We start from the raw sequence: 16,539 nt of genomic DNA on the forward strand, positions 1-16,539 counted from the left end.
AATATTTGTCGAACTTAAAGAGTAATAACTCTGGTCAGACGCCAAGTCGTGACCAAGAGCTTACGATGGATAACATATTATACCGTAATATTTATCACTTTGTTAATTTGGGTGGATAACATATTATACCGTAATATTTATCACTTTGTTAATTTGGGTTTGAATACACGAAGTGTGAACTAGGGGCCTGTAATGCCTATTATCTTACTATCATCTTTTGATGCAATTGGTTCATCTTTTGGATGGGCAAAAAACTGTAAAGTACTAGACTCTGAAAATAGTATATAACAGTCTAGGGGCTTTTACTCCCATTCCACGTTCAGGTTACTGGGATGTAATTATGTAAACTGTGCACTCGATTTGTTCAAAAAGAAACTGCAGTGAAAAATGAAACACACGGACAAAGATATTGGCCAGTGGGGTCATTTAATTTAAACGAAAAACGTTTCTAATAGTCGGCACCTGCAATTTTTTTTAACATTGCAAATTAGAAAATTATATTAATTTTTTTCAACATTACAAATTAATTTTCATTTGTATTAATTTATAAAATAAAAATTAATACAAATTATAAACGGTGTTAGAGAAATTTGACAGAAGTTCCTACATTGCAAAAATCAAACAGTCAAGAAAATAAGTTTGGTCCCCATATTGTCAAAACGTGTAAAGTTTGATACCCTTTTTAGTCATTTTTTCTAATTTAAAACTCATTCGTAGTGTTCTGAATTTGTTATTTTGGAGGCACTCAATTGTCCTGGCAATCCCCAGCATTGTTATATTGATTGCAGTTTGGCACCACCACCCCCACTTAAAGGATGCTCTGACCTTCCTCTCTTTCAACAAATCTCACCTCCCCATAAAACTTCCAGAGAGAGAGTGAGAGAGTGAGAGAGATGGAGTCAGCTCAACCAACTTGTGATATTCCATCAACTTCATGTGACAATGCAGATGAAGACTACATTGACATAGAAGTCAACTCTACTTACTTGTGCTATACCATCAACTCTACTTCATACCCAAGAGAATTTGAGTTCCATATGTGTTCAAATTCTACTGAGAGGGAGCCTTCAACATCCCCAGCAGATGAACTTTTTTACAAAGGGAACTTACTTCCTCTCCACCTCCCTCCTCGTTTACAAATGGTTCAGAATCTCCTCCAAAATGCTGCTAATATTACTTGCATGAACAAAAGTGAACAAAACTGCAGCACTCCTTTTACTACTAGCACTCCATTTGAATCTTTCAACAACTCTCCTACTGCTTCTCGCAGGGTTAGTGGGGAACTAAACTCAGGTGAGTTATTCTATGAATGTTCCACTGATATGAGCAGTTCCAGTGAGAACCATTGCAAGATATCTTGGTCCAAGAAGCTCAAAGTAATGAAACAGTCTTCTTTGGCTCTAAAACTCAAGGCTTCCAAGGATTACTTGAAGTCTCTGTTTACTAAATCACAATGTTCTGAAGAGGAGACTTCTACAGAGGTATCAAGAAATGGAGATGTTGGAGTCACGTTGAAAGCGAAACAGAGCTTAAACAAGTACATGAACATGGCAAAGAAAAATCCATTTGGCCAAATTCATAAGGAGAGATATCGAGTTGCTGCAAATTCCATTGGAGGCAGTAGTGAGAAAGAGAAAATGAATGAAGGTAATTGTGTTCATAGAAGGTCCTTCTCACTATCAATGAAAAAACATTCAGCAACAAACTCTAGTTATTTTTCGTCGTCGTCCTTGTCCGGTTCTTCTTCTTCCTCCTCTACCAACTCCTCATTGTCCAGTGCTAATTCAACTGGTTTCCAAGAAGTACATGTGCTTAAGAGGAGCAGCAGTGCAAATTCAGAGATTGAAACTTCTGTTCAAGGTGCCATTGCATATTGTAAACAGTCTCAGCAGGTTCTTAGCTCAAGAAAGAATTCAAGTGAGGTTGGGTTTTGTTCATTATCTGCTGCAAGGATAGCAGCTTGTGAGGATCAAGGAAGGCCAGGACTGTGTAGGGGATGGTGATCCCTAACAGAAATCTCTTAGGTATGGTTGAAAAGTAGACGATTAATTAGAATTTAATGTTTAGTCTAATGTGTTTGAGATATTTTGTCTTCTTTCATGGTAATTTTTTATTTTGAGTCTTTCATTGAGTGCAAAGTTCAGAACTGTGCATGTGCAATAAGTACCTCTACAAGACTAGACCTACAGCGGACCACTTTATGGCAGTTTGTGTCTGAATGAAATTGCCACCACTAGCTGCAATTAAGAAAAAATGGTGCTAATTGATATGGAAATCATTAGTTTAAAAGTTGGTATACGCCTACTGACATTCTAATTTTTTTCTGAATAAGCTGACGACTGTGACGAGTGTGTGGCTCTTATTAGTCCGATTTTAAGAATGAAAGTTCTTGTATTAGAAATACCAGGTTGTTAACTGATGTTTAAAGTTCAAACTAGTTAACAAATTTCGATTTCAATGTTGTCAAGTTTGCACGAATGTTTGTGGGCTTTTTACACCTAATCTCACGAAAAGACTCAAGTTCATTACAAGATAAATAAATGTAAGCAATTGCAATATGGGAATGATGGTAACCTTTCTATGGAAGTTAGCTTTTTCTTCCAAGCTTGATGGCTACTGGGAAAACAAAGTGTCTCTTTCGCATTTAGGCCATTATTAGTCTATTGTCCTTGGTGGCTGCTGAAAAACAAGAGTTTCCCACCCATTCATTTGTCACAACTCACAACTCACAACTCACAACTCACAAGGCTCTGTGAACTTTTGAACATATGCTTATTAAATAATTATAAAGTAAAGTATAAGTCCTTTTACAGTGATCTCCCACAGTAAAAGAAGATGCTAAGATTTTTTTCTTGTTTTGTTCTGTTTTGTTTGAGTTGAATCCTCAACTAGAATCGTATTTGGTTGAAACCTCCTGAAACAAAATTTTGTATAAAGTAGGCTTGAGACTGGAAAATTCCAGCATCACCAACATCATGTCATGAAACATTGATACTTAATTAGAATTCTTCTGCAAGGTTACTTAACACTCTTGCTTACGGTCTAAGCATTCTAAACTTTGTGAAAATCGTAATCACTATTGTAGTTGTTTTTAAGGTTCATGGTTTCACCAGCTGTTAGTTAGTTTCATCTGCAAAACGTAAAAATTAACTGTAATGAACACAATCAAGGAGCAAGTGAATATTGTAATGAATAATGATCAGGAGAAAAGGAAATAACTCTTTAAATTAAGTAAACAAGCTAGAAGCTGCTCTGAGTCTTCTCCTTCTCTTTTAGTTTTGAAAGTTAGCAGATCAGGAATATGTTCTGGTCTTATGACAAAAACCATGTGATACAACTTTGGTCGTTGCTGAAAGCTTAACGAGTAGTATGCAAATGTACAATAATCTCAAAAGGGTCTAGCAAAAGATGTTGCTTTCCTTAGTTCCCTGATAGAAATACTTCTGGCACTGCTTCATCAGTCAACAAGGGGTCCCAAATGCTGTGTGATGATGATCATTCAAATGTGAACTTATTAACTTAATGCTTTCCATTTTGACCAATATATCAGTCATGCATAGTAGCTTTGTCATCCTCATGTCCTTAGTATGACCAAGCCTGTATAAATGTATAATACTGTACAATTTACATTTTAATAAAGTGAATTTGAAGCTTCCTAAAACAACACCATATTTCCTAAAAGAGAAATATATTAATTGATAAGATTCACCAACTAACAAACTGATTTCACTTTCCGGCCAAATGATAATGTTAATTTCTTTAACAAACCGAAAGCAATATTGGATGTTCTAGGACTTCTAGCATTGTTTGAAGTTCTGATAAATGCAGCAAATGGAAGCATGTGGTGATGACGTGATGTTAGAGATATCTCAAGACTCCAAACCTTTTTTTTTTGTTGGGAGCTTTTCATCCTCTATTCCTCTTAGCAAGTTTTACTCCACCAGTCTAGTACTCCAGTACATGTCCTAAAGGAAAATGGGCATTTAAGATGGTTAGGAGGAAGCAACAAGCCAACAAGGAGTCCTATCATATGTCCTTATATACCTTTTCCTCCATTGAGTTGTCCCTTACAATTTTCCTCTAAACAAACACGTGCACTGCTATCCTAACTGACAAAAGTATCAGACACACCCCAGATTTTAAATGGCTGCTTTTGGTTGATGGAGTCCAATTTCTATGATAGTAACAGGTATCGATCTCCTGGCCTCTTCTATCTACCCTCTATCTCACTCCCCCTTTTACAACGTTCTCAAACCAGAAAACTTGAAAGATTACTTTAATTTAAAGAGGAAGTTACTTTCCACTCTCCAGTCTTTTCAACAAGAGATAAGAAGAACAATAGTACAGTATATAATTGAAAGAACAGACTTCTGCAATATAATCTACATAGGTTCTTGTGGTGTGTTTAGTCTTTTTAATATTCCATGGAAAACATCATAAAATGAAAAGAACTACCTAGTTAGTAGTTAGGCATTTCATTTCCTAAGCAGAGAAATTGACGCATACAATTGTTTAGTGGCGCCCATTACATGCAAAAGACAACTTGGAAAATCTTCACACAAAACGGATGCATTTGTATCCTCTATGAATGAAGATGAAAGTAAGACCAAAAATAAAGGAAATGGAAAAAGCCATAATGTGGACGACTTAATTAGCACATTCCATATAGAAAAATATCAGTCGTTGCACAACGTTCCAATTAATCAGCCCTCATGAATGAATTAACATACTGGTGAATGGTGATTTAAAAGGATGCAGGTGACACGGCCACATACCTTATGAAAGAATAGATTGTTGAACCGATTTGCTAATGTAGTATTCATAAAGGACTTCAAAAGATCCTATCATCATGGGTTCATCTCTCATGGCAATGCAGTTGCTTTGGGTGAAGATAACAGAGGCATGGGGTTCGAACCCGCCAGTGTCAAAATTACTGATCACATTTAAAACAGGCTAGCCAAAAAATAAAATAAAAACAATCATGGCAATTAATTTCTACCTAGCAAAAACGAACTCCAAAAAGGTGAGTCTTCTTGAATCCTCTTCTCCCTGCAATTGACATGTTTTGACTGAACTTAAGATGATGCAACGCGCATGAGATTAGGATCGATGACATGACTCTTTGACGCATATCAGCGCGGTTTACCACTTTAGAACTCCGCTATTTTATGGGGCCAGTACTATCCAATAATTCACTGCTGGAATCATTCAGTTAATTTACCAACAAAGCACAGAACAAGAAGTTTTAATTTACTTCTAAAATTGTTTCCAGCCTCCAGGGAAAAATTTGTTTCATGAGACTAATATATAAATATAAGAACTATTACAAAGGCCACAATAAAGACGTAACACGAAGAGATGAAGCCAAGAGAGGGGGGACTTTTAATGAGCCTTGAGATATTTCAATCACTTTTCACTTTTTTTTTTTTTTTTTTTTTTTTTTTTTTTTTTTTTTTTGTAATTTCCAATCTTATTGTACTCTCTATTTTCAATTGTTTTTTTTAATTAACTGGTATTTTTTTTTAATAAACTGGTAGGGGTCAGCCAAACCCCCTCTTGTAATGTACTAAATGTACATTCGAGAGTGTTCGAAAAAAAAAAAAAAAAAAAAACTACCAAAGCCTGGAGGAGCCACCAATCTCATGGAGAGACATAAGTTCTTCCATTACATACAATATATTTCCACTGGTGATTACCACCCAAACAAGAAAAAAAAACAAACTGTAAGAATCTAGAAGTTAAGATTGGAATCATGTTTGCTTAGAACAGTTATACGCACAGAAAACATCTGAAATTTTGCAGGACCATATATTACCCAACCAAAATTTTCATAAATACACTAACCTAGTCTTGCGAGGCTGGAACTATTGTCTGTCACAGTCCATGCTGAATTGGATGGAACAAAAGAACCACCACGGTTCCAGTAGAAGGGTTTTGAAAGATCTATATATATGAGCAATATACATCTGAAGGCCCAAGTTTGATGATGATGATAAACATGTTGTGCCATAAGCAGAAAAAAAAAGGCCCCTGGCACTGAACATTTCAAATTGCATACATTTTCTTAAACTTATCAGCCTCTGTTTCTGAAGCAGACATGGAATAAGACCGCGACCTACTTCCCAAAGAAGATCTTCTAATGCTCCTCAGATTCGAGGCCTCAATTCGGTGCATAATTACCCAATAACACATTAAGCCCAGTGTTGTTGCCATGATTATTGTTCCTATGATAGTCACCCCAATTGCTAACCACCTCTCATCCTTTCCTACAACAATAAATGCTAGTGCTAAAAATGCCACTGATATAAGCACACAGGCCAACCACATCAGCTTGTTGATAACAGCCATCATCTGTTTTTTGGCCTTGCTCTCAATGATCACAACTGAAGTCTGCACAACAACCACAGCAAGGGATATGAAGAGAGCGATCGAGTCAAAAATAAGGAAGATCAGAAATGGGAGTTTCGGTGAGATGTTAGCTTCTCCAAGAATGTATCCTGGAGGAATGTTTTTTGGGTCATCTACAAATTGACCAGGGACAGTAAAGATAGCAGCAAATGCAACTGTAGCAATGAGAACAGCAACCACTGTCGTGGAGTTGATTGCGTTATTAAGTCCCTCTGCGTGCATTTTGTTAACCTGCTTTGCAATTCCTTGCACATTTTTCCTTGTTTGCCAGGTGTGCTCGAGTTGGTAGTGGACCTCATGCTTAATGTCACTGACAGTCTGCTTCAGCTCTCGGGCTTGTGCTGCACCTGGTTTTACGGCTCTGGAACTTTGAACACCATACTCCTGTACTATTGCGACAATTTCAGAGTTCCCAACTTTCTCAGCAGTGTCCAGGGCTGTTTCTCCTACCCTGTTAATAACCTTGGTATCAGTCCCCTTGTGATCTAATAGTTTCTTTAGAATCTGCAAAGAAAACAAGAGATACATCAGGGGTTCTCTTCCACCAATGTGCAATCATGCACTTTTTAATTACTTACGTATCCAAAGTCTTTAAAAGCTAAGTGAGACATAGATACACGTGTCGTGTCCGACAAAATACCTATATGTAATGTAGGATACGGACACGACTAATTAAAAAAAATATAAAAAATAAAAAATAAACAATAACTATTCTTTAGTTACACAACTATTTCTTGAGCTCATGACCTTACAAAGTGCCTCCTTGCAAATAAAAACTATGAAAATGGCATATCATGGGGTTGTAACTATGTTAATAGAGTATTTTCTTAGGTGAGTATGTATGCAAAATTGAGAGAAGAAAGTGAGAGAAAAAAACACTGAGGGTATCTTAGTAAACTACAAATTGTTTTACTTGTTTTATTAATTCTTATCCCTTCAACGTACATTTTGGAGGGAAAGAAGATAGAACACTTCCCCTTTTGGGGGGGTTTAACAACTGATGTTGGACAGAGACTAGCTCTCTGAATACAAACATGGACCTTTCTGAGTTCGAAGTACGACCTGCACCTCGAATCCAAGTGGCAGCTGAGCCACAAACAAATAAAACTACTACTTAGGCGGATGCAGCTAAGCAAGCAGTTTATCAACAATTGGAGCTACATGAGCTACCAGAGCCTGAGAAAATGGGGGAGTTTCCTGCCATTACCATCCCTCAACAAGCTTATGAACGTGGACTAAAATACTGCAAGCACTGCCTCATCGGCAGAGTGGATTTGCAGAAAGTCCCCATCGAGCGTGTTCGTATTATTGCCAAAGAGAAATGGAATCCTACGTGTGAGTGGCTAATCACACTGATTGGGAAAGGCTACATCTTCATACGTTTCTCTAATGTTGATGATGTCAACAAAGTGTGGGCTCACGGTTCTTGGGATTTTGATAAAAGTCCTTTAAGGTTAAGCCACTGGAGCACTAATTTCTGCCCTGAGAGTCAAAGACAATCCCATGGTCTTGTGTGGATTTGCTTGCCTGGACTTGGACAAGAGTATTGGGATCCAAAAGCTCTCATGTCGATTGCCAGAGGAGTTGGGTATCCTATGCAAATTGATGATAACACCTTGAGAAGAGATTACGGATATTATGCAAGAATTCTAGTGGACGTGGATCTCTCGAAGCCTATTCCCGACCAGATATATGTTAGAACTGCAAAAGTTAACTTCTGGCAAAATGTTGAAGTTGGAAAAATGCCTAAAATGTGCACTCATTGCAAAATTGTAGGGCATTTGGTGACTGAATGCCGAAAACTCAAAGGGGTTATGACAGCAAGCATAGACAAGGGTAAGGAGGTAGTGGTTGACACTACGCCTCCACCTGAGGGGGTCACCCAAGACAGAAGGAAGAAAAGAAGGCACAGGAACAACAACCAACAAGGCGAACAAAGCAAACAAGGAGAAAATGTGTGGCAAGCCAAGGCCACTACTCAGATGGGGGCTAAGGCCACTGAGGTGACTGTAGTTCAAAACAGATTTGATGCTTTGCATTGCTTGCATGATGAGCAGGACCATGCCGTGGATACTACTAATGAAGAGACAAATGATTCCCCAGAGAATCTTGTAGACAAACAAGGCGATCAAGTTAATCTTGGTGCTGGCATAGCTGTTGAGGAGGGTGAGATACTCGAAAACGCTGGCTCTGAGACTGAGGACTGGCACGATGCTGATGCAGTAGCACTTGGTAGCCAAGCCCAATATGAAAATATGGACAAACATAATCAGGTAGTGGTAATGACACGTCCAAAATCACCACTTGTGGCCTCTGAAAGAATAAAGGAAGCAACAAGTGAGGCAGATATGGTCCTCCAGATGGTGATACACAGGCAACAACATAACAGTAATATGGAGATGGCGAAGCCACTTGATTCCGTTTTATCTCCGGCTATGAGTTGGATCGATATGACAGGAAAAGAGAACCTAGTAGAAACTTGCACAGAGCTTATTGAGGTAGACCCAAATGCAGTTACTGTATCCACTCATGGGGTTGAGAACATCAACAGGCCAGCATGGCAGTTACAGAAAAATCTTCCTCCCAAGACTCGAGCTAGGGCTGGGAGAAAGGCATGAGCCAGGTGACTTCTCACCTTTCCTAATAAAATTGTTACTTCACTACCACGAAGTGCTTCTTTTGGAATATTAGAGGTATTGCAAATGACAAATCTCAAGAAAGACTCTCTAAACTCATTCGACATTGGAATCCAGATATAGTGGGCCTTGCTGAACCAATGACTGATCCGAATGATTTTTCTGTTGCATATATCAACTCTTTAGGGTTGAATTCACAAATTATCTTTAATAGTAATGTCAATAGAGTCCCGAATCTCTGGTTACTGTGGAAGACAACTGTTCCTGCTCCTACTGTGGTACACATCTCCAGCCAGCAGATCACTGTTGAAGTGCTTGGCAATCTTATTACTGTTATTCATGCACACAGTCTCTATGTGCAATGAAGATGTCTTTGGACTGAACTTAAACATATCAGTTCAACCAACATGCCTTGGGCAGTGATTGGTGACTTTAACGCATATTTGAGCCACTCAGAGAAACTTGGTGGACTACAGCCAGCAAAGGCCCCCATGAATGACTTTAGAGAAGCCATCAGTAACTGCTTTCTTATAGAAGCCCCGAGCACTGGCCTTAATTTCTCTTGGTGGAACAAACAGCTTGGTCGAAACAAGATCCTTGGGAAGTTAGACAGAATGTTTTTCAATGCAGAATGGCTCAATAAATTCCCTGGATGGAGCTACAAGATTGTCAGCAGATTGTGTTCTGATCATTCTCCTATCATGGGCCAAGGGGCTATTATTCCAAAGCCTAATAACATTCCTTTCAGATTTTTTAACATGTGGACTACTCACTCTAATTTTCTTGACGTGGTGAAAGAGAGCTGGCAGGAGCCGGTTATGAGTCATTCAATCTTCATTTTGACTAGCAAGTTAAGAAGGCTTAAAAGCGCCCTCAAGAACTGGAACAGAACAACCTTTGGGCATCTCAAGTATAAGGTGGAGGCTGAAACCATTATTCTAGAGCAGCAGCAGAAGAGGTTTGAACAGAGTAACACTGATGATGCACTTGCCTTAGAGCTCGTAAGTCAAGAAAATAAAGTGGAGTTGCTTTTACAGCAGGAGCAAATGCTTTGGAGACAGAAGTCACGGACTAAATGGGATAATGACTATTATGATCGAAGCACAAAATACTTCCATGCCTTAGTCACAATGAATAGAAGCAGATCACTAATCACAGAAATGAAAACTACAGAAGGAATTTTTCTTCGGAACCAGGATGAGATTGGGGATTATATAGTTCAGCATTACAAGGAGAAATTCAGGCACAAAGAGCATGAAATGGACTTGGAACTCATACACAGAATTCCAACGGTGGTGACTGATCCAGATAATGCCTTCTTATCCTGAATGCCCAGTTTCACCAGGGCCAGACAGATTTAATGGGTTCTTTTTTCAAACTTGCTGGAGCATAGTTGAGTATGACCTATGCAGAGCTGTCCAGTACTTCATTAAATCTCGACTGCCATAAGGATTTAATACTAGCTTCCTAGTACTATTCAAAAGGAGAAAAATGCTAATCAGTTGAACAAGTACACGCCTATCTGTCTTTCGAACTTCATGTACAAGGTCATTACAAAGATACTTGCTTCGAGGCTGGGGCCAATTGCTCAGAGAATCATTTCCAAGCAACAATATGGGTTCATTGCCCACAGAAATTCACAGCAGGCTATCGGGCTCGCATCTGAACTTATTAATGAAATCAAAGTAAAAAGAAGAGGAGGGAATATTGGTATTAAGCTGGATATCTCCCAAGCCTTTGATACTTTGGACTGGAAATTTCTATGGAAGGTTCTTCAGCAAATGGGTTTCAATAGTACTTGGATTGGGTGGATTCAAGGTGCTATGTCAAGCAACAATATCTCCATCATGTTCAATGGAGGGCCTAAAGGATTCTTCAAAACAGAGAGGGGGCTACGGCAAGGTGACCCACTATCTCCACTTCATTTCGCAATTGCCGAGGACTGCCTCAGTCTAAACATCCAACACCTGATAACAACTAATAAGATTCAAAGGATGGTGGTAACCTCTAAATACTCTAGCCCATCACATCTCATGTTTGCCGATGACATATTCTTATTTAGTAATGCTAATATAAGATGCATCAAGAACTTTATGAAGCTACTAGACAGGTATCAAAACACCTCAGGCCAGGTTATTAACAAGGAAAAATGCAAAATTTTCCTCAGCTCGATGATTGCAAGAAGAAAAGAACTGATTCTAAACACCATTGGCATCATGGAAGGAAGCCTACCAGAGAAGTACCTAGGGGTTCCCCTAGTCATGGGAAAGGTTACCAAAGCTGTTCTTAGCCCTCTCATTGATAAAATCAGAAAACAAGCAGCAAGTTGGGAAGAAAAGATGCTATCATTCCAAGGAAGGGTTGTACTGGCTCAGCATGTCCTTAATAGCATACCGGTGCATAACATGGCAGTTTACAAATGGCCCACTTCAGTTTTGGTTACCAAAGCTGTTCTTAGCCCTCTCATTGATAAAATCAGAAAACAAGTAGCAAGTTGGGAAGAAAAGATGCTATCATTCCAAGGAAGGGTTGTACTGGCTCAGCATGTCCTTAATAGCATACCGGTGCATAACATGGCAGTTTACAAATGGCCCACTTCAGTTTTGAAGGAAGGAGAGAGAATCATTAGAAACTTTATATGGAGTGGGAACCCAGAGGGAGGAAATATGTCACTGTGTCTTGGGATAAAACATGTAAACCCACTGAAGAGGGAGGACTGGGTATAAGGAGACTTCAAGACATTAACCTTTCAATGTTAATGAAACTGGCATGGAGCCTTCTCAATGAAAAAGGTGATTGGTCTGAGTTCATGAAGGGTAAGTATACGAATCGAGCTGGTGGGTGGTCTGATTACAAATCCTCGACAGTGTGGAGGGGCATCCGATGGTATCTATCCGAAATGAATGTTCTTCAAGGCTGGGTAGTTGGTACTGGCAACTCCATTAGTATATGGAGAGACAATTGGTTACTGAGCAAGCCAATATGTGATTTCTTTGATGAAGACAAGAAGGGCATCAAGACGCTCAAAGCTAAATTGGGTGACTTCATACATGATGGGCAGTGGGATTTCCCCGCTTGCATGATTCAGGTGCTTAATGGCATGGGTGTAGAGGTTAATATGCTTCAACAACCTGACAGCAGCAGGGAAGACTCTAGGATTTGGTTATCCACTTCTAATGGTTACTTCACGGTAGCAGCAGCTCACAATGATATCAGGATGAAGGGTCACGAAACAACATGGTGTAAGTTCATTTGGACAGCAAAAACCATACCTAGAACTAAGGGTATTGCATGGAAAATATGGCATGGTGCTATGGGAACAGATGACAAGATGAAGAGGAGGAGAATATCATTAGCATCAAGATGTTGCGTCTGCAAGAGCAGTGAGGAATCTAAGGATCACTTACTCTTTCACTGCCCACTGGCAAGAAGAGCTTGGGGCCTTATAAAGAATCTATTCAGCCAGTAGGTTCAAGTTGAGTCATTCAATGATATTTTGCAACAATGCAAACACTTTAGCTCTTTGATCCTGGACATGTGGAAGGCTTGTTCAATCACCTGCCTAGTTAGCTTATGGAAGAACCGAAATACGGTTCTATATGACAACAAAACCTCCAATTTCACTCAGATATGCTACCTAATCAGAAAAGCTGTGACAAGGGCTCATCACAGATCAACAGGTAGTATGAAGAACTATGTAACGGAGCTTTTGATCTTGCACGCACTAAGACTGCCAAATAAGGTGAGAAGAGCTCCCCAAATCTTCCACACCACCAGTAGGAGTAATAAAAGCAAACACCAATGGTTGCTCTAAAGGAAACCCGGGAAGCTCAGGTTGGGGCTATGTGCTCAGAGATCATCAAGGGGCTTTTCTAGGTGCGTCAGCAGGTGGCCTCGGTGTCACAACAAACTATGTTGCCGAGACTCAAGCCATCATACAAGCAATTCAAAAGTCAGTGGAGATGGGCTGGTCCAAGATATGGGTCAAAACTGACTCTACAGCAGCTGCAAAAGCATTTCAAAGGCAGGTGCCGACTAGCAAAGTTGGTAAAACCTTTGGGTGATGATACCAGAGGTCTGGGGCTCGAACCCCGCCAGCATCAAAGAGTTACTGATCTCATTTAAAACAGGCTTACCAAAAAAAAAAAAAAAGCATTTCAAGGGGACAAGGTCCATTGGAAGGCAAGAGCAGCATGGAGCTCACTCAAGTCTAAGGCAGAGTGGATAAATGTAACTGCAGCTTGGAGAGAGACAAATATTGGGGCAGATAAATGCGCCAGACATGGGGCTAATATGATTAGGGGTGATAGTGTGTGGTGGGAAACAAGACCACGATTCATGGTGAATTTGGAAAATCAACACACCACCTACTTTCGACTCATTAACTGATGTAATTGGCTTGAAAACGCACTAGCTGCAGTCAGGCATAGGCACTTTTGCTTGTAACTTTTTCACTTTATATTTTTAATATAATCAATTACCTTTAAGCAAAAAAAAAAAGTATTTTCTTAACCTTTTAGGGTACAAAAGAAACCCTAGTTTCAAATCGTATGCACAAACGTGTCCTTGTGTCCGACATGGATCTTTTTAAGCGTATGAATTGTCCATGTTACTTAGTCTAAAAGTGTTAATAGTGGCCACTCCATAGTACAATGAATTTCCCGGACTACAATAAAACATAGACCAATCCGAACCGCTTTTTCAGAACAGAAAATACTGATCCCTGGATGTTTATTGAGAACAACTTCTTTCAACCCTTCTTCTTTAAAAAATGGCCAGCACTGTGATTTCGTCTGCTATGTACCAATATATAAGTCACCACTCAATTGACAAATCAGATTAAATGTTTATCCTAGAAGAACTATTTTATGGTAATTCTCTAGCTGGCTAAGCTTTTAAAATTTCAGAAGTGAAAATGAAAATAGATATAGAGCATTTATCTTCGACACAGAATACTCGCCCAATTTTATAATGGGAAAGTCTTTTCACAGAAATCTTAAATCACAATATTCTGAATATTGCTCTATGCGCAGACCAAATACATGTCATAAAATATATGAAAGACGAGAGAGAGAAAAAAAGAGAGTACTCCTTTTGATGAAACTTCAATATATGTTTACCAAGCAATTGGATGCTTCCTATAAAAAAGTATGCCAGTGAAAGATAACTGTTTTTAAGCCAAAATGCACAGGTAGGTGAAGATGCCAGGTTTTCTGAAGAAACACGCAACTTCCATACCGCTGAGACTATCTTTGATTTTTCATCTTTTGTCTGTAAGCTCCTCTTTCAATAATGGTGAATTACATGTTAGACTGCTCATTATGTCAAAAAGTTCAAAGAGATGTTGATCCCCAACTAGATATACCATATACGAGTTGAAATGACATGCAGAAGAGTCTCCCCCTTATGCACTGTCTAATAAAACTAGGAGGGAAAACAATGTTTCTTCTATTTTCACATTCAATTAATGATTTTTCCTCTTTCTTGTATGTCGTAAGACCTTTTTCAGATTCACTTTCTCTAACAGGACAAGCTGATAATTGATAAACAATCCACTAACTCACACAGTATAAGCAAGATAGACCAGCAGTGTTATTGTTCCATAATCCATAAGATTGAAACACAAATTAGGTAGAAAGTGTATCAAACCTGAGCACGACCCTTCCGTGTAGCTATATGCAATGCTGTGTTTCCCTTGTTATCAATCATGTTGACCAAAGAAGGGTCTGAATTGATCAACGCCTCCACCAGTTCAATTCTCTGTCCTTTGGCTGCCATATGAAGCGCCGTTTGCCCCTTCTTATCAATCCGTGTCGCAATCCCAGGTTCCTTGCTTAGAACAGCATTAACAACTTCCACATGTCCATTCCTCGCTGCAGAATGCAAAGCAGTTTTTCCATTGCTTTTGGCTATCCTAGCCAAGCTGCTATCCGCCTCCAAGAGTAAATTCACCACTTCAATATGACCTTGTGTGGCAGCGGTGTGCAACGCTGTAGTGTTCGATAGATCAACAGTCATTGAGAGCTCCAAAAGGGCATTCATGAGCACCTTCACTACCTCTGCAACATTTTGGAAATAAAATTAGCCTTCCATCTTCAAACACATAAAACTTCAAACAATATTGAAGAAACCTTTCTAATACCATACCTAAATCATCCTGCTTGGCAGCAATGTGGAAAGCATCATACCCATTTCTAGCCTTAATCCCAGCAGATACAATATCATAGAATTTAATCATCTCCTCAACCATATCAACATAACCATATTCCGCAGCAACGTAAAGTGCTGTCTCGCCTGATTGGTTCTGTTTCGACAACAATGCCTTCAGCTCATCACCATCAGTTTTGGTAAGAATATCCTTAATCTCCACCAGATTCCCAGCTCTCGCCGCAGAATGCAGGGGCGTATCGTCACGTTTCCCAGTCAATTGTTTCGTCATCTTCTTACGAGGCGTTCTTGGCGTGGGTGTTTCCATTTAGACCCTAATGCAGAACAACCTCTCTTATGCTAATATTGATTTCTAGGCCAAGATCAAAACATCCAACAGAACCCCAAGCTAATATAATTTGCAAAATCCCAGAATTATACACGTGAGGGCATTTGCTTTTGGTCTCCTCAAATTCCTATATTATTCTGTTTTCTGACATACCATGTTCCCCAGATTAATAATAGACAACACCCTTTGATTCCAAGCTTGAAATGCTAAAACAAAGGGGTGTCTGGGATTTGATTAATAGATATTAAAAATCCAAGAAAAATTGGATAGATAGTGATCAATCACCTGGGGTTTGAAGAACAGAACAAAACTTGTCTTCTCTTCTCCTCTACCCCATGAACAATATTAATCCAATATAAAAAAAAATGAGCTGAAGCAATGATTGATCATCCAAATATATATAAATGAAAAACGTTGAGCACCAGCTAGAAATAGAAAAAAAAAAATCTAGTCCTTTCTATTTCTATCTATATAGTACTGTTCATGAAGCACCAAAAAAGCATGAAGAAAAATGGTATATGGATTTGAAACATGCAAAGAGAAGTTTAAGCTAAGACGAATGATAAAGTCAGCTGATGTTTAGCTCAAAGTCTCAAACATGAAAATGAAACGCAAAGCTAAGGTTGTTTTATGGGTAATGCAATTTGCAACCACAAACCGTTTGCTATAGAAAATTCTCAATAGTGCCAGGTGGGCCATGGATTCTATAGTTTTTATTTGCACACATCTTTATCCATTATCATCACCTCATATCATGCATTCATGATTCATGCGTGATCACATATTGTATTTACTATTTTTACTAGAAACGTACAAATAGAGGAAATTTTTCTTTGGTTTGTACTTTGTACGTAACAATCAAACATGGCATAGTATTTAATATATGATTCCATCGGTCACTCATCAAATTGGATTGGGCAACCCCTCAAAAAAAAAAAAAATTATAAGTCTGCAATATTACAAGTTTGCCATCAAAACCCATGCCCAACAACCAATTCA

At 38.9% G+C, this 16,539-nt stretch overlaps 1 protein-coding gene and 1 pseudogene across 2 annotated transcripts; one reads left to right on the forward strand and one right to left on the reverse strand.

The window, feature by feature from the left end:
- Positions 1-736: 736 nt before the first annotated feature.
- On the forward strand, positions 737-2,131 carry LOC147488387 (putative membrane-associated kinase regulator 4 pseudogene; annotated as a pseudogene). The gene has a single exon (XR_015201849.1). The product of XR_015201849.1 is annotated as a putative membrane-associated kinase regulator 4 pseudogene (transcript).
- Positions 2,132-5,787: 3,656 nt separating this feature from the next.
- On the reverse strand, positions 5,788-16,222 carry LOC147488388 (ankyrin repeat-containing protein At5g02620-like). Its single transcript, XM_086570740.1, has 3 exons — positions 15,192-16,222; positions 14,694-15,103; positions 5,788-6,912 (listed from the first exon to the last, which is right to left on the reverse strand). Exons 1-3 carry the CDS (start codon positions 15,517-15,519, stop codon positions 6,046-6,048), a joined length of 1,605 nt encoding a protein of 534 aa, XP_086426866.1. The 5' UTR covers positions 15,520-16,222; the 3' UTR covers positions 5,788-6,045.
- Positions 16,223-16,539: the final 317 nt, after the last annotated feature.

This window comes from Coptis chinensis, chromosome 7, assembly GCF_015680905.1.
Source record: "Coptis chinensis isolate HL-2020 chromosome 7, ASM1568090v1, whole genome shotgun sequence".
Lineage (NCBI taxonomy): Eukaryota > Viridiplantae > Streptophyta > Magnoliopsida > Ranunculales > Ranunculaceae > Coptis > Coptis chinensis.

What these genes read in the sequence shown, in the direction of transcription:
- LOC147488388 (XM_086570740.1), bottom strand. Translation starts at nt 15,519, where the DNA reads ATGGAAACACCCACGCCAAGAACGCCTCGTAAGAAGATGACGAAACAA. An exon ending in TGCCAAGCAGGATGATTTAG is followed by an intron (nt 15,104 to 15,191) that starts GTATGGTATTAG and finishes AAAATGTTGCAG; the next exon opens with AGGTAGTGAAGGTGCTCATG. An exon ending in CACGGAAGGGTCGTGCTCAG is followed by an intron (nt 6,913 to 14,693) that starts GTTTGATACACT and finishes TTTTCTTTGCAG; the next exon opens with ATTCTAAAGAAACTATTAGA.